This window comes from Hyperoodon ampullatus, assembly GCF_949752795.1.
Source record: "Hyperoodon ampullatus genome assembly, chromosome: 7".
NCBI lineage: Eukaryota > Metazoa > Chordata > Mammalia > Artiodactyla > Ziphiidae > Hyperoodon > Hyperoodon ampullatus.
The window spans coordinates 72477028-72502484 of NC_136920.1; the positions used below are offsets into that span (position 1 = coordinate 72477028).

Consider the following 25457-nt stretch of genomic DNA (forward strand, 5'->3'; position numbering starts at 1 on the left):
AGGGAGCTGTCAGGCCATACTGCTCCCTTCCTTGCAAGCGGTGCGCTGCAAGGAGAAGGCCTTTATCTACAACGAGTGCATCGCCTGCTGCCCTGCCTCCTGCCAGCCCCGGGCATCCTGCGTGGACAGCGAGATAACCTGCGTGGATGGCTGCTACTGCCCCGACGGTATGCGAGGGGTGGTGTGGGTGCCTGGCAGCCTCTTCCTGGCCTGACACGGATGGGCATGGAGCAAGGGCTCAGAGGATGCTTGTTTGCAGAATGAAGGAAGGATCAAACAATAAGTGAATAAATGAATGAATGGATGGCTTAAGGGAGGCGAGGGTAGGGGCGGAACTGTGGCTCTTGAGAGGTTCATCAGGGTATTTGATTTCATTGGGACTGAGCTTTTTAAGGTGTGTAGATGAGGACAAGTCAGTCAGTCATTCATTTATTCATTTATCACACATGCATTTGTTTAAACATTCATCCACATACTGTTTTCATGGTGTATACATTTGCAGCACATCTATAGTGTGCAGCTCACGTGGCTAGGCTGGGGGTTAGGATAAAAAATATAAAGATACAGTCATTGACTTTAGGGATCAAGATCAGGTTGCTGTGATAAGACACTTACACACGTGACTCTAGTCTGAGGCATAATCTGGTGAGGACCAGCTCAGCGGTTCAGACAAGAAGAGATATAGGGATTCATTTCAAGAAGAGAGACTGTCAGGGAAGGCTTCCTGGAGGAGGTGGCACCTAAGCTGGTTCTAGATGCAGTGACAGGCTTTCAAGAGGTGGGGAGGAGAAGCTAGTCAGTATGCATTTTGTTTGGGGTGGGTTGTTCTCTGAGAAAGGTCTGGAAGTGGGGTTATTTGCTCGGAGGGGATTAAGCATTTATACAGGAGAAAGTCTGAAAGTGAGCTGGATGGTGAAAGAGTGTGGATGAGGTGCTGTTTTTCACAGGCCCCGGAGAGCCATGAAAGGGTTGTGAACAAGAATGGAGGTAAGTTAAGTGGGCCTTTGCTGTCACCCTAGGGCTGATCTTCGAGGATGGGGGCTGCGTGGCACCAGCTGAGTGTCCCTGTGAGTTCCACGGGACCCTGTACCCGACTGGTTCTGTGGTGAAAGAAGACTGCAACACCTGGTCCGTGTCCACTGTTGGGGAGAGGGGAAGGGGGAGGCGGTGACTTCTGGGGCTCTCCCTCAGGGCTGCCCCTCCAGGATCTGGGAGCCTGACCACATGGGAGCGCTCACTCAGCATCTCTGAGTCAGGAGGTCTCATTATATCCACTCTATGGGTAGAATCTCCATCACCCATTTTAGAGCCGGGAAAATGAGGGCGGGGAGGAGCTCTAAGGACCCTGCAACCCTCTGATGTCTATCCTAGTCCTGGAGGGGTGAGCCCCTGCCCCCCTGGTCTCTGTGTTTCAGCACATGCACTGCAGGCAAGTGGCTGTGCAGCACATCTGTCTGCCCAGGTATGTCTGGCCCCATCTTGGACCTTACCCCCTACCAGTCCCACAGCTTTTAGGGCAGGGAAGCTCTGGGGGCCAGGCCTGCTGCTGGCGGGGGGCGGTCACTCAGTTCCATTGGCTCAGCACGCCCCTCTTCATTTCCTGAGAGCTGCTTTGCCTGATTAAGGGGTTTTGCTCCACCCGTTAGGGAGGGTTTTTCATGGGCTCCTTCCTGAGCGTGGGGCACCTGGACCGAGACTGGTCTCCATGCTCTGGGCCTGGTCTCCTGTCAGAGGGAGATGCTCAGGGCAGGGCTGCATCTCCCTTCAGACAGGCCTGGGGGAGGGGTGGCAGGGCTCCAGACACTGCCCTGATACCTGAGGACAGGGTGCCGTCTTCTCTTCACGCTCAGAGCTGCAGGGCAAGGCACTCCCTGTGGGGCAGCTCCCCTGGGTTAGCTGCCTTTCTCTGCCCCTCAGCCGAGTGTTCAGTGACTGGTGACATCCACTTCACGACCTTTGATGGCCGCCGCTACACGTTCCCTGCCACGTGTCAGTACATCCTCGCCAAGAGCCGCTCCTCGGGCACCTTCACAGTGACACTGCAGAATGCCCCATGTGGCCTGGTAAGGGCTGGGACCCCAGACCTGAACCAGCCAGCCACCCCTGGCTGCTGCCCCCTAGAGAGGCTGGGGATTTAGGGCAGGGCCTCAGGTCCTTCCACAGCCCACTCATCCTGCCGTCCATTCTTTCTGGGAAGAGCCAGGGGGCAGCAGACTGGGTTCTGGCTCCAGAACATCTGCTAGCTGAGAGTCACTTCCCTGTCCTGGGCCTCATTGTTTCTTATTTTTTTAATTTTATTGGAATATAGCTGATTTACAATGTTGTGTCATTTTCAGGTGTACAGCATAGTGATTCAGGTATACATATACATATATTCATTCTTTTTCAGATTCTTTTCCCATATAGGTTATTACAGAATGTTGAGTAGAGTTCCCTGTGCTGTACAGTAGGTACTTGTTGGTTATCTATTTTATATATAAGTGTGTGTATGTTAATCCCAAGCTCCTAATTTATCCCTTCCTGCCCCCCGCCACATTTCCCCTTTGGTAACCATAAGTTTTCAAAATCTGTGAGTCTGTTGCTGTTTTGTAAATAAGTTCATTTATATCATTTTTAAAAAATTAGATTCTACATATGAGTGATATCATATGATATTTGTCTTTCTCTGTCTGACTTACTTCACCTAGTATGATAATCTCTGGGTCCATCCAGTGTTGCTGCAAATGGCATTATTTCGTTCTTTTTTTATGGCTGAGTAATATTCCATTGTATATATGTACCACATCTTCTTTATCCATTCCTCTGTTGATGGATATTTAGGTTGCTTCCATGTCTTGGCTGTTGTGAATAGTGCTGCAATGAACATTGGGGTGCATGTATCTTTTTGAATTATGGTTTTCTCCAGGTATATGCCCAGGAGTAGGATTCCTGGATCATATGGTAGTTCTATTTTTAGTTTTTTTAAGGAAACTCCATACTGTTCTCCATAGTGGTTGTACCAATTTACATTCCCACCAACAGTGTAGGAGGGTTTCCTTTTCTCCCCACACATTCCAGCATTTACTGTTTGTGGACTTTTTGATGATGGCCATTTTGACTGGTGTGAGTTGATACCTCGTTGTAGTTTTGATTTGCATTTGTCTGATAATTAGTGATATCGAGGACCTTTTCATGTGTTTTTTTGTCCATCTGTATGTCTTCTTTGGAGAAATGTCTATTTAGACCTTCTGCCCATTTTTTGATTTTTTTTTTTTTGACAGAGAGCTGCATGAGCTATTTATATATTTTGGAGATTAATCCCTTGTCAGTTGCTTCATTTGCAAATATTTTCTCCCATTCTGTGGGTTGTCTTTTCATTTTGTTTATGGTTTCCTTTGCTGTGCAAAAGCTTTTAAGTTTAATTAGGTCTCATTTGTTTATTTTTATTTTTATTTTCATTACTGCAGAAGGTGGATCAAAAAATATATTGCTGCAATTTATGTCAAAGAGTGTTCTGCCTATGTTTTCCTCTAAGAGTTTTATAGTGTCCAGCCTTACATTTAGGCCTTTGATCCATTTTAAGTTTATTTTTGTATATGGTGTTAGAGAATGTTCTAACTTCATTTTTTTACATGTAGCTATCCAGTTTTCCCAGCACCACTTATTGAAAAGACTGTCTTTTCTCCATTGTACATTCTTGCTTCCTTTGTCATAGATTAATTGACCATAGGTGCATAAGTTTATTTCTGGGCTTTCTATCCTGTTCCATTGATCTATATTTCTGTTTTTGCATGAGTACCATACCATTTTGATTACTGGAGCTTTGTAGTATAGTCTGAAGTCAGGGAACCTGATTCCTCCAGCTCTGTTTTTCTTTTTTTTAGTTAATTAATTAATTAATTTTTGGCTGTATTGGGTCTTCATTGCTGCACACGGGCTTTGTCTAGTTGTGGCAAGCAGGGGCTACTCTTTGTTGCGGTGTGCGGGCTTCTCATTGCGGTGGCTTCTCTTGTTGTGAAGCATGGGCTCTGGGCGCGTGGGCTTCAGTAGTTGTGGCACACAGGCTCAGCAGTTGTGGCGCATGGGCTTCGTTGCTCCGCGGCATGTGGGATCTTCCTGGAGCAGGGCTCAAAACCGTGTCCCCTGCATTAGCAGGAGGATTCTTAACCACTGCACCACCAGGGAAATCCCTAGCTCCGTTTTTCTTTCTCGGGATTGCTTTGGCTATTTGGGTTCTTTTGCATTTCCATACAAATTTAAAATTTTTTGTTCTAGTTCTGTGAAAAATGCCATTGGTAATTTGATAGGGATTGTATTGAATCTGTAGATTGCCTTGGATAGTATAGTCCTTTTGACAGTATTGATTCTTCCAATCCAAGAACATGGTATATCTTTCCATCTGTTTGCATCATCTTTGATTTCTTTCATCAGCATCTTATAGCTTTTAGAATACAGGTCTTTTGTCTCCTTAGGTAGGTTTATTCCTAGGTATTTTATTCTTTTTGATGCGATGGTAAAAAAAAATTCTCTAAAATTGGTCTAATTCAACTTAATCTCTGCTTCCTTGGATTGTACCTTCAACATCTCTGTATTCGTTTATTCATTCGTTCATTCAGTATATACTGAATATCTGTGTCTTCCAGAAGCTGCGTTGAGTCTTTGGGACTGGGATGAATTAGACCTGGCTCTGTCCTCCTGGACCTTACAGTTTGGTGGGTGAGGCAGACAAGTGACCCCCATAACCTACTATGTTACAGGAGCTGTGACAACATGGACACTACAGAGTAGACCTCCATGGAGGAACTTTTCCCTGTTATTGTTTCACCCAGATGTCGGGTGGGAGGAGGAGGTGGATCAGGAAAGGCTTCCTAGAGGAGGTGAGCCCTGAGCTGTGTCAACCACTTGTGAACGTAACTGAGCAAAAGGCCAACCTGCAGGTCTGGGGTAGATGCGAGCTTGTTTGTCTCTCAGTAGTGACTGCACTGTCACTGAGCTGACTGTGCTAGCCAAACTCACCAGTCCTGGTCTGGGTGGCACTGAAGCCCCTCCTGGCATAGAGGAGCAGGGGCTCATACCCCTAGCCAGGGGAGCCACCCCCCAGTCCCTCCTCCCTGATGGCTTCTGCAGCCCCAGCACTGAGGGCCCTGAGTGTGAGCAGACATCAGCTGGACATGCCCCTTGCTGGCCCTGGGGACCCATGCTGGGCTGTGGACTAGGTGGAGGGCTGGGCTTTCTCCCTCTTTAGGCCTCAGCGACCCCCACCCCTTTCTCTGCCAGAGAATGGCCTGGCCCTGACTTTGGCTGCTATCTGAGTCAAGAGAATATTTGTCCTCAAAAGTTGCATCACTCTCATCACATCCTGAGGGTGGCAAAAGGCAAGGCAGACAGACACAGCCCAGCTGGGCTCCTTCCCACTTATGGAGGTCTGGCGTCTTAGAATACCTGAGAGCTGTGGGACCTCGGGGGGTCCCTTACTCAGCCCTCTCTCTAACGTGTCCCTGACTGGCTGGCCAGCCTCAGCCTGAGGTAACCTGCTTCAGTGCTGGATGGCGCCTCTTGATAGCACGTTCTTTTTACCACGAGCCGAGTCTCCTCCTTGTGACTTCATCCATGCTGATGGAGGGCCAGCTTTGGGCCAGTCCTGTGCTGGGCATGGTGTGGGTTACACAGATGAACCTGACCTGGTCTTACCTGCCAGGAGCTCACAGCCTGATGTGGGAGGTCAGTCACGTCCTCAGGTCGGTTGCTTCAGTATGAGATACAACACCATCAGTGCTGTAAGAGGGGAGTTCTGTGAAGGAAGAAATACCCCTATGGGGTAGAAGAAAGGAAGAGGGAAAGCCTAATGGCAGAGGTGGCATTTGAGCTGAGTGACCTAAAAAGTGGGCCTGGAAAGAGAAACAGAAATAAAATATGTATATTTGAGGATGGGGAGGAAGGGCAATCCAGGAAGATTAGAGCACATGAGAAAGGCAGTGAGGTTGGAATGTTCTAGAATGCATTAACACAGAAGCAGAAGGACTTGGCAACTGGCTGACTGTGGCTGGTAAAGTTAAGGGGGATGTGGGAGAGAAGCAGAAAGTCAAAGAGGAAGCTGTGACTTCAGTCTGGATGAACAGAATGGGGTGGGGTGAGGACAGTAACAGAGAGGATGAGGAAAAATACTTGCACAGTGCTAGGAACTTCAATCACTTTTGCATACGGCATCTAGTTTAAAGCTCAAAATACCCCCACGTGGTAGTTATTCTTCTTCTTCCTATTTTAAATATGATGAGACAAGCTTACAGAGGCTTGGGGCATTTCTGACAACCCACACCAGCAGGAGGAAGAGCTGAGCCCGATCCAAGGCTGGATGTTGTCCAGAAAGCCTGTCACAACCTATTATTAACATCTTACGTTAATTACAAATAATGAGCCAGTACGGATACATCAGTAACTAAAGCCATACCTTATTCAGATTTCCTTAATTTTTTACCTAATGTCATTTTTCTGTTCTAGGATACTACATTACATTTAGTCATCACATCTCCTTAGGCTCTTCTTCTGTTATAGTTTCTCAGACTTCATTTTTGATGACCTTGAAAGTTTTGAGGAATACTGGTCACTTACTTTGTAGAATGCCCCTCTTTTGGAATTTGTATGATGTTTTCTTCATGGTTAGAGTGGGGTTGTGGGTTTTGGGGAGGAAGATCGGAGGTAAGGTGTCATTTTCATCACATCTTACCAAGGGTACACACTATCAACATGGTTTATTGTTGTTGATATTGACCTTGATCATCTAGCTGAGGTAGTGTTTTCCACCGAGAAGTTATTCTTTTTTCTCCCTTTCCATACTGTTCTTCTCTTTGGAAGAAAAGTCATTATGTTCAGTCCACACTTGAAGAATGGGGAGTTATGCTCCCCTCCTTGAAGGCACAGAATTTACACAAGTTTTTCTGCAGATTCGTTTTTTTCTCCCTGATATATTTATTCAGTCATTTATATCAGCATGCGCTCATGGATATTTATTTTATAACTTGGTTTATAATCCAATACTTCTTTCTTTTGTTACTCAGATTGTTCAGCTTTGGCCATTGGGCAGTCTTTCATGTGGCTCCTGTGTCCCTTTGACACACCTCCATCACTCTGTGTGTGTGTACGTACTTCCTTAACCTTTCGGCCCTACAACATGTACCAGGCTCATCTTGTATATTTCCTGTCCCAGTCCTAGAATCAGCCATTTCTGCAAAAATATTACCAGGCTTTCTTGGTTCCTTTTACTAGAGAATGGTGTCAGAAACCAAGACCTGGGCACGCACTAGCTATGCTCATCGCTACTGGGGTATCATTTCTTTTAGGCCATTTCAGCTGACAGAGGAAGGAAATATATGAATAACCCATGCATATCCTTGTCTAACCAACATATATACATATATCGATAAATATTTCTATAAATAACCATTTGTTATGTGCTAATCAGGAGTTCATACTCATGTTCCAACTCTAAGTTACTGCCATATGGATCATTCTAGCCTCCTCCCCTTGCTTATCTCTAAACACCCACTCCAACAGTAAGAAACCTGGCTTCCATTATTCACCTATTCATTTACCTAACTGTTCAATTCCAGTATACATGTAGAAGAGTATCAGAATTATTATCCTGTATCTCCATGGGAAATAACTTTATCAAGTAGAGTGCAGTGCTTAGGCACAATTCCTTTTGCTCTTAGTCTTACAAACTCCATTTATTTCCAAGGTAACTTAGGTCAACAGCTTTCCCCAAAACCCCTTTAGTGAGGTTATTTCATATATTTGTAATATATTAGATTCTTCTGTCACAGTGTGCATTCCATTCTGGGATCCCCTGACCTCCTACATGATTTTTTTAAATTGCACACATTAGCATTCACTCTTTATGCTGTAAAGTTCTGTGGCTTTGACAAATGCAACCCCAAAGTATTTCATGCACTTTTCTTATATGTATCCAATAGGGAGGACCAACCACATGTTGTATCTCTATTTTGCAGAGGAGAGAACAGAAGTTTGTAGAAGTTAAGTGCGTTCTTTAGGGTCTTATGGCTTTCAGTGACATCAGGATTTGAACCTAAGACTGACTAAAGGTGCAGGCTTTCTTCCTGCACCAGTGACATGTCCAGGGGGGACCAGAGGATAAGTGGGTTTGACAAAGAAGGTGATGTTTTAGGCACGATGATTTTGAGCTGTTTCAGGGATTGTTCCCTTGGGCAGAAACTTAAAAGAAAGGTCATAGCTGGTTGTACAATGTCTTTCTGAAAAGTTTCAAGCTCTGATCAGTTCATTTCAGTGCTCGATTGTATTACTTTCCTGTTACACTTTCTCTGTCTTTGAACTTAGGATAAAGTCCAAAAATATTACAAAGCTCTGCCTAAGCTGGCCCCTACCTACCTCTTGAACCTTAAACTACTTTGCCCAGTGGGCTCTGACCCCTCTGGTCTTCTTTTACATCCTTGAATACAGTAAAAGTCTTCCTGTCAGGTATTTTGTACAGGTTGTTCCTTCTGCCTAGATGTCTTCCCCATTGCCTTCTTCCATTACCCAGACAGCTTCTATGCATCCTTCTGATCTCAGCTCAAATGGCTCTTGAGCTTTTTTCCCATGCCTCAGTTTTCTGATCTGCAAAATGGAGTTGTTAGTAGTACTTACTGAATAGGATTGCTATGATGATTAGGTGGGTAAATATGTTAAAAAATATCAGAATGATACTTGAACATAACTCTAAAGTTAGCTGTTATTATTATGTTATAATAATATTGTAGTATAACTGTTATATTATTGTTATGATTATTTTTACATTACTATTATCATTCCCTAGGATGACCTTTCCTATCTCTACAGGCTAAGTCTCATTCCCTCACTATATGCTTTCCTAGTACCCTACACCTCTTTTCAGCACTGATCACAATAATAATTAACTAACTTTGTAATTACTTATTTAATGTCTGTATCCCACACTAATATCTATTCTTCTTGAGGGCAGGGACTATATCATTTTCATCATGTATGACTGTGTGACCATCTTCTGTGGAAGGGAGGTATGAATGGGCCCAATGTGTACTACCCATTTCAGAGATGAGAACCTGAGGCCTAGAGAATATTAGCTCATTTCCTGCCTGCTTATGAGTGGAGCTTGATACTCTGCAAGATGTGACACATAGAAAGAGCTACATAAACACCCATAAAAGAATGAAATTAAAGTCCTGGATTGCAGTCAAGTGGGGAGGCCAGTGTTTCTGGGGCTGGACTTTGGGTCATCTGGGGTCCATCTCTGCTCTGTGTCATAGCCTGAGGGTTGACTATCATTTTTATTTGTATTATCCCAGTTCTGCCACTAACCTTCTCCAGTCTGTGCCTCTGCCTTCCCATTCCCCAGATGAAAGCATTTGGTTAGAGGACCCCTAATGTCCTTTGGGCCTCTGTCACTGTGGGGAGGCTTCCCCTAGCCTCAGACTGTGCTGAAATCCCTGCATTTGGAGGGCTCTGTTGGGACCAGCAGGCAAGACAGACTAACTCTGCCCCTTTGGCCTTCCTTTCTCTCTAGAACCAGGATGGAGTCTGTGTCCAGTCAGTGTCAGTGATTCTGCATCAGGACCCTCGGAGGCAGGTGACCCTGACCCAAGCAGGGGATGTTCTTCTGTTTGACCAGTACAAGGTCACCCCACCCTACACAGACGGTACGGCCCTGGTGGATGAGAGCTAGCTGAGAGGTGGCGGCCTAGGCTCTTCTGGCCAAAGGCACTGCCACACAGGCAACAGCTCACATTCTAATACTGGGTGAATCAGGCCAGGGGGACACCTTGGTCCCAGGAACATGGACTCTGGACTTATAAAATTGTCTTTGTCCCCATCCCAACATGACAGTGGGCTTCATGGCAGTATGATGGCTTCTCCTAACATTAGGATATTAATGGCGCTGTCTTCCATCCCTACTCTCACTATCTATTAATTAATTATTATCCTTTTTGATTTCACAAGGTATTTGTGATAGCTCGTAGGAAGCACATGTAACAAAAATGGCAAAACTACTAATAAAATGGCACCAGAAAAAAATTAAAAAAGAAAAAAGGATAAGGGCTCAAGATTGAGAAGAGGGGAGATGCAAGAGCGTAAAGAGCCCTGCCCCCCCCCAAAAAAGGCAAGCCATAAAATGTGTAAAATTCACTACAACTGAATCTAACAATTGCTACAACTGAATCTGAAATCATATTGTAAGCTTCCTGGTAGTCACTGTGGAAAAAAACATGGGTAGTTACAGAATTCTCCTTTTCTAGAGAAGGAAACACACCACTTACTTAGGGAGGCAAAGCTTTAATTGGCACTCGATGCTAGAAGAAATTTCTCAGCGGGAGCTGCCATGGTAGGTTATTCCTGGGTCCTGACTTCATCACTGAATAGGATTTTCTCAAGGCCCTCCAAACCAACCCTCAGGCAGAGCCTCACTGTGTGTGAAGACTGGGCTGGGTATGGGGGTCAGCGTGGGCCATGCAGGTGGTGGCGGTGGATGGGGTGATACTGTCTGAACCTCCTACATCCCCGCTCCGGTTCTGTGCCCAGACGCCTTTGAAATCCGGAGGCTCTCGTCCGTGTTCCTGCGCGTGAGGACCAACGTGGGTGTGCGGGTGCTCTATGACCACGAAGGACCGCGGCTGTACCTGCAGGTGGACCAGCGATGGGTAGAGGACACGGTGGGCCTCTGCGGCACCTTCAACGGCAACACGCAGGACGACTTCCTGTACGTGCCCTGACCCGGAACTGGAAGGAGAGGGGGAGGCAGGCCCCTTAAGAGTGTGTCCGGGCTGGCGCTGCCTAGGAACATTTCTCCCGGGCTGCTGTTCCCAACGCTTACACTGTTCCCAACGTGCACCATTGATTATTTAGTCCTCTACATTTAAATTTAAGTATGTTTCTTTAAAGCAGTGGTTCACAGTCTTTCTTGCGCCAAAGAATCATCCCGGGAGCTTGTTAAAATGCTGATTCCTGGGTCCCACTCCTCAAGAATCTGATTTAGGGTACCGCCCGGGAATCTAATTTTTAATAAGCACCTCTGTGATTCTAGGCTGTGAGGTCTAGAGAGATACCTTGAGAAATACTGTTTTACAGTGAGGTCTTAAAATGGGTGGACCTCAGGCTGAGTTTGATTTGGCTCACGGTTTTGTCTGTTTTAACTGGTTGTGAACACTTTTAGATGAGTGTGAGCCCCCAGTAAACCAATGATGCCAAAACCCTTGCTTTCTCTCCCACCAGGCCATTTTAACTCACGTACCTTTCCTGCCTGGTGCTTGTGGTTTGCATCCTGTGAGCCTCCCAGTATTCCGGGGAGGGCTATTTCCCATGGACTGACAGAGAGTTGAGAGAAAGTCTATCTAGGCATGGACACGGTTTAGGAATTTGTGAGAGGACGAGAGTCAGACCTTCCAGAAGGGAGAACAAAGGGTTGATGTTGACGGCTGAAGGTTCTGGCCAGTCCTTCAAGTTACATGCTTTGGGTGATGCAGAAGGAAACATGAGAGGCTTTCTTCCGACAGAAATGAGAATTTGTTTGGAAAAGCAAGAACAGGAAAAACCTGAGAGCTTTTCCATGCATGTACATTTTAAAATGTAGCATCCTACTCTGCCTTGCCTGGTGGAGCTGACGTTAGGGCAGCTGGTTAGAATGGTGAGGGCAGACCTTGTTTAGTGTGAGCTTCTTGCCATGCTGCTAACTGTGAACTCTGGGTGGCAATACTGCTCTGTGTGACTTGAGTGTTCTCACTGCTCTGGAGCAATAATGTGCCTGTGGTGGGCGCCAGGCAGAACCTGCCCCTCATGGTCACTATGATCTCTCTCCATTCTACCACCTACACCCAGTTCGGTGACCTTTGGAGACTGGTGTTTTCTAGGAAACATGCTTCTCCCCTTCCCCCCTTTATTGCCCCTCATGTGACTCTTTCCCACCTGGAAAGAGAGGGAGGGCAAAGGAGTTTGGGGGAGCTGCCCTTGGGGAAGGGAAGAGGAAGTCAATGTGGTGAAGTTTGGTTGATGGTGTCCCTGTTTATCTCTTTCTGACATGAAGAACTGGGGTAGGTGGTGAGGGTGGGACAGTGTGTGGCCCCAAGCCCATTTGGAGCCTGTTGAATGGGATGTGTGTGTGTATGCACGCACATTTGTAATTGTCTGTGTTTGAATGTGTCTGTGTAGATCCCCTTGGCTGTTTGCGTGTCTGGCATATATTTGTGTTCTGTGTGTGTGTGTGCGTGTGTGTACATGAGCAGGTGGATGGTTACCTGGGTGTATGCTGTACGTTCACTTGGGTGCACGTGGGCCAGTGTGTGAATGTGGCTCTGCCGTGGCTGCAGGTCCCCAGTGGGTGTGCCTGAGAGCACCCCACAACTCTTTGGCAATTCCTGGAAAACACTGTCTGCCTGCTTCCCGCTGGTCTCTGGCTCCCTGCTGGACCCCTGTGATGTGCACCTGCAAGCCGGTGAGGTGATCGGGGAGGGGGAGGGAGGATGGGTGTGACTGGTTTGAGAGAGATGAGATGGGAACCTGGGCATGAGGATGTTGACCACATCGGGTAGGAGTGATCAGAAAGGAGAAGGTGCGGGGAGGGGACTGGGCTTCCCTTCTGGTGAGGGACGGGCAGAAGGGAACCTCACGTCCTATCCCTGTCACCTACACACACATTTGTACCAGCTCCCCCATCCCAGGGCAAAAGTCCGAGGCCTCACAGTGGCCCCACCAGGCCCTACGCTCTCCTCCCATCCCCCTTATCTCACCTCCTCCCCCACCCACCTCCCACCCTCCCCCTTCCTCCAGCTGCACTGGCCTCCTTGCTCTCTTCCTACACAGCCTGGTCCTTCTCCTCTCCAGGTCTTTGCACTTGCTGTTCCCTTCACCTGGAATGTTTTTCCCTCAAAAACACATGCCTCACTCTCTCACCTCTTTCGAGTTTTTGGTCAAACGTCTTTCCACTGAGGGCTTTGGACCACTGGGTTTAAAATCACAGTTCCCCTCCCGCCCCAACTTGCAATCCCCGTTCTCCTTCCTAGCTTTCTCTCTCTCCTTAGATTCTTCGCCTTTAATTTACTATGTAAGTTGTCTAGTGATGGTCTCCTCCAACCAAAATGTCTGCTGTATGAGGGCAGGGACTTTTGTCTGTTTCATTCACTCCCTTGACTCCTTCTGGCATATGAATTCATGCCTGGCATGAGGAATGCATTGCACGAGTGCCTGTGCACGCGCACACACATACACACGCACTCCCGTGTACAGAATCCCCTGAGCTGTGGGGAAAGAGGGAGGGAGAGACTGGGGCCTGGGGCACCAGGCAAACCAGACCTCTGACCCTCGGCCCGTTTGTTTGTCTCCAGCCTCCTATGCCCTGCAGTCCTGCAGCATGCTCACTGGGGAGCTGTTTGCGCCTTGCTCCGCGTACCTGAGCCCCGTGCCCTACTTTGAGCAGTGCCGCCAGGACACCTGCCGCTGTGGACAGCCCTGCCTGTGTGCCACGCTAGCCCACTATGCCCGCCTGTGCCAGCGCCATGGGCTCCCCGTGGACTTCCGTGCCCACCTGCCAGCCTGTGGTGAGTGCCCCACGCTTGTGTGCCCACGTGAGGACAGCTGGAGGAGCCGGAGCTCCAGATCTGAGTGTCCACCTGCCCCCCTGAACTCTCTCCTGGGACGTCCTACAGTCTCCTCCAGCCTAACACCCCCTCCTCCCAAACTGCTTCTCCTCCTGTGCTCTCCATCTCTACCAAGGGCCCCCATCCATGGATTACCCAGGCCTGACACCTGGGGCATGTGTCACCTCCAGTCCACCTCCAAGTCCTGTAAGTCTGGTCAACTGCAAATCCAGCCGGTTCTCACCACCACCATTGCCACCACCCTAGTCACAGCTACCTAACAGGTGTCTCTATAGCCTCTTCTCACTGCAGCCAGAGTGAACTTTCTAAAGATCACTGGCTGTGTGGCCCTCAGGTTTGAGTGCACACGTGGCTCAATGGGCCTGGGCTGGTCCGTACCCACCCCCACTCCCACCCCAGGCCACACATCTCTCCGTGTCTTAGTCATCTCTGTGCCCCCAGCCCCAGCACAGGGCCCCACTCTCAGTAAGCTTTTAGCAAATGTTTGTTGAATAAATGGAAAAGGCACAGTACAGTAAGTCCCCTACTTATGAATGAGTTCCGTTCCTAGAGCACGTTCGTAAGTTCAGTTTGTTCGTAAGTCGAACAAAGTTAGCCTAGATACCCAACGAACACAATCGGCTGTATAGTACTGTACTGTAATAGATTTATAATACGTTCGCATCTTTGAAAGTTCATAACTCGAAGGTTTGTATGTAGGGGGCTTACTGTACTGGGAGTCAGGTAACTTTCTGTGTGTCTGTGACAAGGCCCTGCCCGTCTCTGAGTCAAAGTTTCTCCAGAGCTGGTTGGACAGGACCACATTAGAATCATCATGGGAACTTTTAAAAAATACACCTATCTGAGCCATATCCAGTATCAATTAAAACAATGTATCTGGCAGTGAGGGGCAGGGGTCAGCATTTTTAAAAGCTCCCAGGTGGCTTTGATGGGCAGCCGGGGTGAGAACTGGGCTTGGCAGTCTAGGTGGCTCTACTGGCCCTGACAGACTGTGGGAGACCCCAGGGGAGTGGGATGGTGTCCAGATGAGGAGAGGGCAACCCTGAGTCTTGGACAAAGGGCCCCGAGAGGCTGCTGGAGGGAGCACAATTGATGATCTTCATAACCCATGGAAGCGAGAGAGGCAGAAGTGTGTGCGTATTTACAAACCTGTGCATGTGTGTCTGTGGGTGAGTGCAGGGCTGTCAGGGGGCAGTGATTTCCACTCCTTCCCCAGTATCACTACCTAAGAGGAATGCCCTGCAGTGAAAAGGAAATACCAGTGGCAGGGTCCAGGCTGAACTTGGGAGGTGGGACCCACCTCTATGGCTCTGCCATTCTGGTGTAGTGGGAGGCAGACTGGGTTCAAATCTCAGCTGTGACCTTGACCTGCTGTGTGACCTTGGACAAATGTCTTAACTTCTCTGGTTCTCAGTTCTCCTCTTTATGATAATGACTCCACCCCACACAGTTGTAAGTAAGAGAGAAACAAAGCACAGTTACATTCCTCACTACAGCACTGTCCTGTGAGGCTACCAAGGAGTACAGCCCCTGTGTGGCTCCGTGTGGACAAACCTGCCAGGACCTAGCCGGCCCTGAGGCCTGTGGAGTTGATGGTGGCAGCGACCTCAGTGGGGACGAGTGTGTGGAGGGCTGTGCCTGCCCACCAGACACCTATCTGGACACCCAGGCTGACCTCTGTGTTCCCAGGTGAGCAGGCTGGCTTGAGCTCTGTGTCAGGTGGTGATGAGGCTGGGGGTCTCCAGAGCATAGGAAACTGGGGTGCCTGACTGGGCCTCTCATGTCCCTACTTCATCTCACAATCTCAGGGCAGAGCTTGGAGGGTAAGCTGGGTCAGTGGTCGGGTGGGCTTCCTCCTCTAGACACCTCTCCCCCTTCCTTGGCCTCTCTTCTCAGCTCTGGCTCTCCAGAACAACCCCGCAAAGCCAACAGGGTCTCTGCCCTCATCTCTCCTCTCCTTCCACAAATCTTTACTGACCTAGTATGTTCCAGACATTTCTAGGCTCTGGGAATTCAGCAACGAACAAAACAGAGTCCTGCCCTCACAGAGCTCACATTCTGGGTGGTGAGACAGATAATAAGCAAATAAGCAGATCCTTAATGGGTCTGGTGGTAACAAGAGCTATAAAGCCAAATATAGCAGAGTGAGAACAGAGGGTCCTTGGGCAGGGAAGGGTTACTGTTATGTCATATGAAGTGAGCATGGGAGGAAGGCCTTTCTGATGAGCTGACATTTGAGCGGAGATTTGAGTGAAGAGTGCACCAGGCAGAGGGGCACAAGGGGAAGGCCCTGAGACCTGCCTGTGGGCGTTCTCGGTGTGGCTAGAGGGCAGAGTTGGGGGGGAGGTGGGAGGTGGTTACCTCACCTCACAGGATCCTGGGGCTGACTGGCAAGGTCCTTGTTCCCCTCCAGGCCTATTTCTCCATCTGTAAAATGGTATCACATTCAACTGAATAATGGGGGGGTTGGAGAGAAGCCCCTTTAAGGGGCATATTTGATTCACTCACTCAGAGACCTTTTGTAGCTACAGTCCTCCCTTGAGATCCAGATGTGTGCCCTTCCCCGACCCCTTGAGTTTGAGTATTGCCAGGGAAGGGAGCCTCTGAGGGTTATATGGGGTGGAGGAGGGTTTAGAGAGGGAGAAAGTGGTGAGAAGCACTGGGGTTGGATGAGTTCAGACATCCCTTCCAGCCCTCCACTGCTCTGCTTCAAGGCCTGCACTTGGCCGTAACCGGCAGGTGCCGTGGGAGGTATGTGAGAAGGCAACACAGTCTCTGGCCTCAGATAACCTACAAAGAGGAGCCTGCAGAGACGGTAGCATAAGGTTCTCCACCTTATGCTAGAAAGGTGACGTATTTGGAGGGCCTAACCTGGTGTTCACAGTATTTTAACAACCTGTGTGGTATAGGCACTGAGCCATCAGAACAGATGGTGGGTCTGAATGCCCCTGGCTGGCTGAGGGGTGGGGTCCCTGTCCTTGGCTGTCCCTGCCCCGGCTCCTGAGCTGGCCCACCTTTCTCTGTTCCTGGCTTTATAGGAACCAGTGCTCCTGCCACTTCCAAGGAATGGATTATCCCCCTGGAGACAGTGACATCCCGTCTCTAGGCCACTGGTGAGCTCCCTAGACAGCAGCAGTATTATCTTCTCTTTATTATTATTATTATTATTATTTTTAATCTTAGTCTGGCTGCGCCGCAGGGCATGCGGGAACTTCCCAGACCTGGGATCGAACCCGCGCCCCCTGCAGTGGAAGCGCGGAGTCTTAACCACTGGACCACCAGGGAAGTCCTATTATCCTCTCTTTAAATGGAAGTTGCTGACTAAAGAAAATTCAGCAGTGCGAAACCTTCCATGAAGCGACACCCACCCTCCCCCTCTGCACAGGGAGCCGGTGACAGAAGTGGGCATGTCCTTCTGAATCCTGCAGTAACCTGAGTGCAGTAACTCGAGGTCTCCGGGCCCTGCAGTGACTGGGTGGGCTGATCCCAGTGCCTCTCTCTCTCTCTGCAGCCACTGCAAAGATGGGGTCATGAGCTGTGGTAGCAGAGCCCCAGGTAAGGGTGACAGGGAGGGTGGGGCCTCCTTCATGGTAGTGGGGTTGTGGAGAGGGGCGTGGAGAGCTCGAGGACAGACCAGGACAGGGACACCCCACCCCAGGTCCTGTGCCACACCGAGCCTTCTGTGTTCTTTGCCCTCTCGGGAAAGGTTCCAGCTTGGAGGGTGGCATTGTGAAATCCTGTCCCAACCTCAGCCCCACTCAAGTGGCTGTCCCTCCTGCTTCTCGAGAAGATGCTGAGACTCCATCTCCCTCTGGACAGTCCCTTGACCTCCCCTGGGTCCTGGATTTCCTCTGTCTGAACCATCACGTGTCTACTGAGGCTGACTTTGTGTCCAGTGTGGGATGTGGGATCACAGCAGTGGGGAGGATAGGCTGAGCCTTTGAGACGCTCACAGGCAGTAGAGATGGGGGCATCAGGGTGGCACACTGGTGCATCAGCTTGTGAGGGCCTTGGAGGTGGTAGGGCAAGGAAGCTGGAGCCTTCAGGGAGGACCTCCTGGGGTGGATAATGCCACTAAGTATGGAGATTGGCACAGAGGAGATCAGAGAATAATCATATGGCAAGTGGCAAAGAGCAGGGCCTCCAAACTCAGGTAGCCCTGGGTTCAAATCCTGCCCAGCACTCACTACCTGTGCAGCCCTGGGTAACTCACTTCACCTCTCGGAACCTTCACTTCCTCTTTTGTATATAACCTAGATTCCTATGTTCTCCCCACGTTTCGTGTATGTCCCTGAGAGTGTTTTTCTTTTTGTTGTTTCTGGCTTCAGGTTTCTGCCCTTTAGGAATTTTATTTCATCTCCTGTAGCTATCCCTTTCTCTCTGTTCCATCCCAGGGTGGGCGTAGAACTCAGACCCCCTTTATTGATTTTCCTAAAAAAGATTGCTCACATGGTATAAGTGTATACGGCCAACATGACTGAAGGCTCTGGGAGAGAGAGTGTGTTTATGTCACAGAAATACAGGTAAATGGGAAGTTGACTTCCATGTTGTTAAAAGTCCCCTGGCCACCCTGCCACACTGCATGGCTGTCCTCTTTCTGGCTCCTCCTCTGGTCCCTCTGGGGCACTTCCTCTCACCTTATCATGCCTGTGAAAGCAGAACTGACTTCTCTCCGTTATATGGGAAAATAGGGGATAGTAGTACCTCACAGAGTTGTTGCAGGATTGAATAAGAAAATGCACATGAAGGGCCTGGAACAGTACCTGGTGGAAAGGACACGTCCAGTAATTGGTACTGGTGGTGGTTGTCCTATTGTGGGACAGCACACACCCCTCCCGCCCACTGTGATGTGCACTTGGGAACCCAAGGAATGCTTCAGGGGCAGCAAGGGCATGAGAAAGCATCAGAGCCCCATCTCTGCCTGCATCCTCCGGATGCTGCTCCCCAGGTCTCCCTGGCCCCTCCTGCCACCCAGGAACCCACCCTAGGCCCAGGTGTTCCAAGCATCCTGCTGAGTGTCCAGGCCCTTGCCAGCACCACCCACTCCTGTTCCAGCTGCCGCCTGTCCAGCAGGCCAGGTCTTCGTGAACTGCAGTGACCTGCACACTGACCCTGAGCTGAGCAGAGAGAGGACGTGTGAGCAGCAGCTGCTGAACCTGAGCCTGAGCATGCCAGCCCGTGGCCCCTGCCTCTCAGGATGTGCCTGTCCCCAAGGGTATGTATCTGTGTTGCCATGGGTTACCACTCCCGAAGGCTGGCAGAACCAGAGACCATAACGTGGAGCGAGGGACAGGGAAAACCTCACACAGCCTTGCAGGGAGGCACCAGCCCACAGCTGGCCGGTGACAGTGTAATGGCTAGCAAGAATCTGAGAAAGAGCAGGAGGGTGGGGAGCCAAGCCGGAGGGGGCCCACCTGCCTCTGCTTCTCACCAGCATGTGGCCTTGGACAAGGAAGGGGCCTAGCTCCTTTGAGGCTCAGCTTTTCATCTGTAAAGTGGGGATAATAATAATTCCTACCACCTCAAGAGGTTGTTGGAGGATTAAATGAGGTGCCAAGCACTGGGTGGGTGCCGGGCATACCCTAGAGGCCTCATGGGCTGAAGACTATGAGAGAGGAAACCCGTGTTTAGCTCTCAACCTTCATCCCTGCAAAATTCTGACCAGGTGGAGGGCTCAGGCCCCTGTAATACTTGAAAAAGAAAGGCCCCACCCTGTGGAAGTAGTCTCCCTCCTGGGTGCCCGAGATGCTGCCATCACAGCTGGGTGGTCTGCATGAGCTGAGTTTTGTAGGTCGCCTCATTGATGCTCTGCATGCCGAGGTGGCTGCAGGGGCCCAGCGCCCCGCTCTGCCAGTTCTCGTTCCTGATGCTGGTCTTGCTTCAGGTCTAGGCTGAGAAGACAGTTGATCACCTCGTCCCATGAGTTGGCAGCACTGGGCTGTGTCCTCAGCCTGTGCAGACAACAGGGCTAAACTGGGAGTCCCAGCCCAGGCCTGGCAGCCAAAGGACGTGACAAGGGGGCCAGAGCTTCTAGGGTGGGAAAGGGAGGGAATAGTCTGTTGGAGTTTTGCTGTTTATAAAACACCTTGATATAACGATCTCCTTCAATCTCAGAGCATCCTTGGGAGAAAGGAGGGGAGGATCATTATCCCCATTTTGCAGATGAAGAAACTGAGGCCAAGGGTGGGGTGCAGGGAAGTGGTCTGCCCAGAGATCCATGACTCAAACCCAACTCTGCTTACTGCAAACCCTGCCCTTTGGCCAGAGCATGCTGGCTCTGTGAGGCCTGGAGTCTGGTACCCTACGCAGAGGTCATGATGTGGTTTATGAGGCTGCCCTTTCCCAGGCAAGGGCATCCACAAGGGACCCCCGTGAGGTTTGGAGAACTCGCACAGGACCCTAGGCCCAAGACTCTGCATTTCTAACAAGCTCCCAGGGGTTGCTGATGCTGCTGGTCTAGGAGCCACACTTTGAGTAGCAAGGTTCTAAAGCAATGTCCAACATTAGGGATTAGTTTAACTCAGAAGATCCCAAAGCCAGAGTGGGGCTCCCTTTTCAATCCCCAGGCTCCAAAGGGTAGGATAGGATGTGAAGATTTCTAAGGGCTCGGTGACTTTTGACAAGTTACATGACCACTTGGGCCACAGCTTTCTTGTCTGTGAGGCCCGGCTGGCTGTTTGCAGGACCAGTCTGAGCAGGACAGTACCTGAATCCTCTTCCTCTGCTTCTGGCCTCCCAAAGTTCAATCCAGGTCCTAGCGCTGTGCCAAGAGCATCCACAGTCCAGAGGACTTAATGTTTGTCACTAGCTGTGTGATGTCGGACAAGTCACTTAATGTTTATGAGCCTGAGTTTGCTCACCTGTGAATTGAGGACAGTAACACCTACAGTGCAGGATTCTTGTGAGATTTAAAGAAGGCAGCGGCTGCAAGGAGCCGGGCACAGTAAGTGCCCCAGAGAAACTTGTCCTCTTCCCCTTCTTAGTGTTGAACCCCCATCACCTCTTGGGGTATTTGCCCTAGTGGCTCACGTGCTGTATCAAATGCCCTATGAGGAGCTTATACACACTCCATAGGGGCTTGTCAAAGGGAAATTGTTACAGTCTCGACTTTTAAAGGAAGGACAGGCATTTCCTGCCATAGTGGAACATTCTCTTGGGAGCTGGGATAGGGCTCCCAGTGATATACCTAACAAGCCCTGCCTGGGGCCCTCTGGGCCTCCAGTACCTGTGCCCCTCCCCATGGTGTTTCTTAGAATCTCTGGGTGTGTGTAATCCTCCTGGGCCACTGCAGGGATCTGGGGCTGTCTGTGCTGCTCCAAGTTCCTTTGCATGTTGGTGCTGAGCCCAGGGCTCTGGGGCCACTAAGTAGTGTAGCACAGTGGTTGGGAGCACGACCTCTGGAGTCAGGCTTGAGTTCTGATTACACCACTTACTGGGTGAGTCAGTTAACTTCCCTGAGGCTCAGTTTCCTCACCTGTAAAATGGCACAGAATAAGCACTCTATGTGGGTGATGGCATTGTCTTCCTTCACCTGGATCCCATGCATGTGCAAATGCTCCCTGAGGGGGGTCTGGAACAAGAGGGACCCTTAACAGTTAAGGAGACGGTGCTCCGCAAATTGAGGGCACCTTGGAGACAGAGGCCAGAGCTTCTCTCTGCATGCTCCTGTCTGTGGTGGGCACACAGAAGGTGCTAGGGATGCAGGCAGGTCTGCAAAAGGCCAGGAGGGAGCAGTGGATGGTAGGCGGCAGGAAAGGCCCCTTCGCCGGGTGGATGGTGGGGGCCAGGGGAGGGCCTGGGGGTGAAGATGGAAGGCAGTGAGCCAGCCCATCACTGGTGTCTGATGCAATTATGGAGAAAGGAAGGGCAAGAAACCAATATTTATTGTGTATCTACTAAGTGCTAGGCAGTGTGCCCAGGTCTATAATCAAATTCTCATAATGACCTTGGGGAGAAGGCATTGTTGTCCCTGTTTTACACATGAAAAACCGGAGGCTTAGAAAGGTTAAGTGGCTTCAGGTAGCGCACTGTGGATTAAGCACATGCTTTTAAATTATTTTCCTGCTTCCTCTGACAATCGAGATGAAATGTTAGTAATGGAGTAAAAAAATGTATAAATCACCAGGGACAAAGGGAGCAGGGATGGAATGACAGTGGCATGAGATGGGTCAATAGTTTTTGAAGAAGGAACGAGGGTGGCTATGTAGAAACTGACGTTGCAGAGCAGAGGATGACAGCTGATGCTTGTAGAGAAGGAAGGCCAAGGAGAAACAGCCTACATGGTGTTGACGGCTTGAGGAACAGGAGGCTCCAGGCATCTCAGAAAGAGGAGTGGTGGGAGCAAGACAAGAGGATGAGGTGCAAGTCTGGGTAAGGAGCAGTTAAACTCCCGGATTCCCTAACCCCATCCAGCAGAGAAAGGTGGTAAGAGTTTCTAGAAATGTCAAGTCAGAGGCTTTGATCTCAGGGACACAGGCAGGGATGAGATGTAGAGTGAAAATAGGGAGATTGACTGAAAGCCTGCTGGGACCCAGCCTTCTTCCCCAGCTTGGTTCCCAGGATGGTGGCATCAAAGTTTTTGCCTCCCAGGCCAGAAATGAAAGATGATTCTTCTGCAAATTGGCTGGGCCAAGAGGAAAAAAACTCTAGAAACTGACATTTTGGGGGTTCCACAACAAAAATGATGGCCCCCCTTAAATATGGAGCTTCCAATCAATATTTCGTGTCTCACTCTATTTCCTTTTAATTTTTTAAAAGTGAGGCATAATTTATATACAGTAAAACACACAGATTATAAGTATACAGTTTGCTAAGCTTTGATAAATTTATACCCTCTTGTAACCCACATCTCCTTCAAGATAGAGAACACTTCTTTCCCCTCAAAAAATTCCTTCGAGGGCTTCCCTGGTGGCGCAGTGGTTGAGAGTCCGCCTGCTGATGCAGGGGACACGGGTTCATGCCCCGGTCCGGGAAGATCCCACATGCCACGGAGCGGCTGGGCCTGTGAGCCATGACTGCTGAGCCTGCGTGTCCAGAGCCTGTGCTCTGCAACGGGAGAGGCCACAACAGTGAGAGGCCCGCGTACCAGAAAAAAAAAAAAATTCCTTCGAGCCCTATGCTTTTTCCTAGTTAGTGCCTCCCCCATCCCTCCACCATAGTTCTTCATTTTGGCATAGATAGTCTCTGCCTGTTCTAGAACTTCATGAAAGTAGAATCATGCAGTATCTACCCTTTGATGTCTGGCTTCTTCTCCTTAGCATATGTCTTTGAGGTTGATCCATGTTGTTGCATTTTCCAGTAGTTTGTTTCTTTTTATTGCTCAGTAGTATTCCATTGTATGAATATACAATAGTTAATTTATTCACTCAAATGTTGATGCATATTTGGGTTATTTACAGTTTGGGCTATTTTAAATAAGGCTGCTTTCTCTTGGATGAACACTTCAGCATGGAATTGAGTCCTAGGGTAGATGTATGTTTAACTACATAAGAAATTGCCAAATTACTTTCTTGTACGACTTCACCTTCTCATTGCGTGAGAGTTCTGGCTGCTCCACATCCTCACTAACATTTGATGTTTTCAGTCTTTCTCATTTTTGTTATTTTAGTGAGAACTTAGTCAAATAACATTATGGCTTTAATTTGTATTTCCCTAATGACTAATGATGAGTACTTTTTCATGTGTTGTTTGGCCATTTGTATATCTTCCTTTGTAAAGTGTCCATTCAAGTCTTCTGCCTACTTTTTACTTAGCTGATTTTTTTAAAAATTGAGTTGTAGGGACTTCCCTGGAGGTCCAGTGGTTAAGACTCCACACTTCCATTGCAGGGGGCCCAGGTTTGATCCCTGGTTGGGGAACTAGATCCCGCATGTATGCCGCAACTAAGAAGTCCACATGCTGCAACTAAAGATCCCATGTGCCACAACAAAGACCCAGTGCAGCCTAAATAAATAAGTAAATAACTTTGCTTGTAAAAAAAAATTGAGTTGCAGAAGTTATAGATTCTGGATGCAAGTCCCTTGTCAGACATCTGTATTGCAAATATTTTCTCCCAGTCTGTGGTTTGCCTATCCATTTACTTATAGTGTCTTAATATGTCTAAAACCTTCTGATGAGCAGAAGTTTAAAATATTGGTGATGTTTACCTTATCACTTTTTTCTTTATGATTAGTGCTCTCTGTGTCCTAAGAAATCTTTGCCACAGTTCCAAAGATATTCGTCTATATTTTCCTCTAGGAGCTTTATAAATTTTGCTTTTACATTTGGATCTATAATCTATCTAAAATTATTGTATTTTGTATATGCTGTAAAATGGAGTTGTTTCATTTTATTTTTTCTGATGGATATCCAGTGGTTATACCCACATTTAAAAAAAGACTTTACTTTCCCTATTGAATTGTTTTGGCACCTTAAAAAAAAATCAATTGACTGTATAAATGTCGGTCTATTTCAGGACTCTTTATTCTTTTTTTTTAAACATCTTTATTGGAGTATAATTGCTTTACAATGGTGTGTTAGTTTCTGCTTTATAACAAAGTGAATCAGTTATACATATACATATATTCCCATATCTCCTCCCTCTTGAGTCTCCCTCCCACCCTCCCTATCCCACCCCTCTAGGTGGACATGAAGCACCGAGCTGATCTCCCTGTGCTATGTGGCTGCTTCCCACTAGCCATCTATTTTACATTTGGTAGTGTATATATGGCCATGACACTCTCTCACTTCGTCCCAGCTTACCCTTCCCCCTCCCCATGTCCTCAAGTCCATTCTCTACCTCTGTGTCTTTATTCCTAGGACTCTTTATTCTGTTCCATTGATCTATTTGTCTATCTTTAGGCCAATATCACACTGTCTTGATTTTTGAAGGTTTATAGTTAAGTGCTGAAATCAGAAATTGATAGTGCTCCGACTTTGTTCCTTTTCAAAGTTTTTTTTGGCACTTCTAGGTCTTTGAATTTCCATGTAAATTTAGGACCAGCTTGTCAATTTCTACAAAACAGCGTCTGGGATTTTGATTGGGATTGTGCTGAATCTATAGGTCACTTTGGGAGAACTGACATCTTCATATTAGTGAGTCCTCCGATCTGCAAATATGTTGCTATTGCTCCATTTACTGGGCCTTCTTTAATTTCTCTTAGCAGTGTTTCATAGTTTTCACCTAAAGTTTTGTACATTTGTCATTGAATTTATTTATAGATATTTGGTGTTTTTGTCGTTCATTCCATCTAAGTTGTCAAATTTATAGGCACATCTATGATGATTTTTTGCCTATTTTATCAGTAATGGAGAAGAACGTTGAAATCTCCAACTATAATTGTGCTTTTGTCTCTTTTCTCCTTTTAGTTCTATGAGTTTTTGCTTCTGTTTTTGAAGCTCTCATACTTGGTGCGTGCCCATTTAGGATTCTTATGTTCTCTTGATAAATTGACTCTTTTGTTATTGTGAAATAGCCCTCATTATTGCTGTTAATACTACTTATCTTGAAGTCTACTTTGTCTACCGTTAATATAGCCACTCTGTCTTGTGACTAGTGTTTGCATGATATCTTTCCCCATCATTTTACTTTTAGCTTATCTGTGCCTTTATACTTCAACTGTGTCTTTTGTAAACAAAATATAGTTGGGTCTTGCTTTTTTCACCAGTGTTACAGTTTCTCCCTTGTAATTAGAGGGTTTATACATTTGCCTTTAATGTAATTGGACTGAATTTAATACTACCATCTTGTTACTTGTTATCTGTTTGTCCTATCTTTCTTTTTCTTCTTTTCTTTCTTCTTTTGGGTTAAGTATTTTTTAGTATTCTATTTTTTTCTCCTTTATTTCATTTCAAGTATATATC

The 25457-nt window shown here is 48.0% G+C and overlaps 1 protein-coding gene across 1 annotated transcript in view; it reads left to right on the top strand.

Moving 5' to 3' along the window:
- Window positions 1-25457, top strand: part of OTOG (otogelin) — a gene marked incomplete at both ends in the record, with an annotated part of 86122 nt that overhangs the window by 13061 nt on the left and 47604 nt on the right. Inside the window, 12 exons of the mRNA XM_079709280.1 lie at window positions 39-167; window positions 1020-1128; window positions 1416-1462; window positions 1918-2063; window positions 9536-9668; window positions 10549-10726; window positions 12330-12454; window positions 13344-13556; window positions 15113-15305; window positions 16655-16729; window positions 17128-17171; window positions 18672-18831. Of these exons, the coding sequence (XP_079565406.1) occupies window positions 39-167; window positions 1020-1128; window positions 1416-1462; window positions 1918-2063; window positions 9536-9668; window positions 10549-10726; window positions 12330-12454; window positions 13344-13556; window positions 15113-15305; window positions 16655-16729; window positions 17128-17171; window positions 18672-18831 (1552 nt within the window). The remainder of the gene's footprint in view (window positions 1-38; window positions 168-1019; window positions 1129-1415; window positions 1463-1917; window positions 2064-9535; window positions 9669-10548; window positions 10727-12329; window positions 12455-13343; window positions 13557-15112; window positions 15306-16654; window positions 16730-17127; window positions 17172-18671; window positions 18832-25457) is intronic.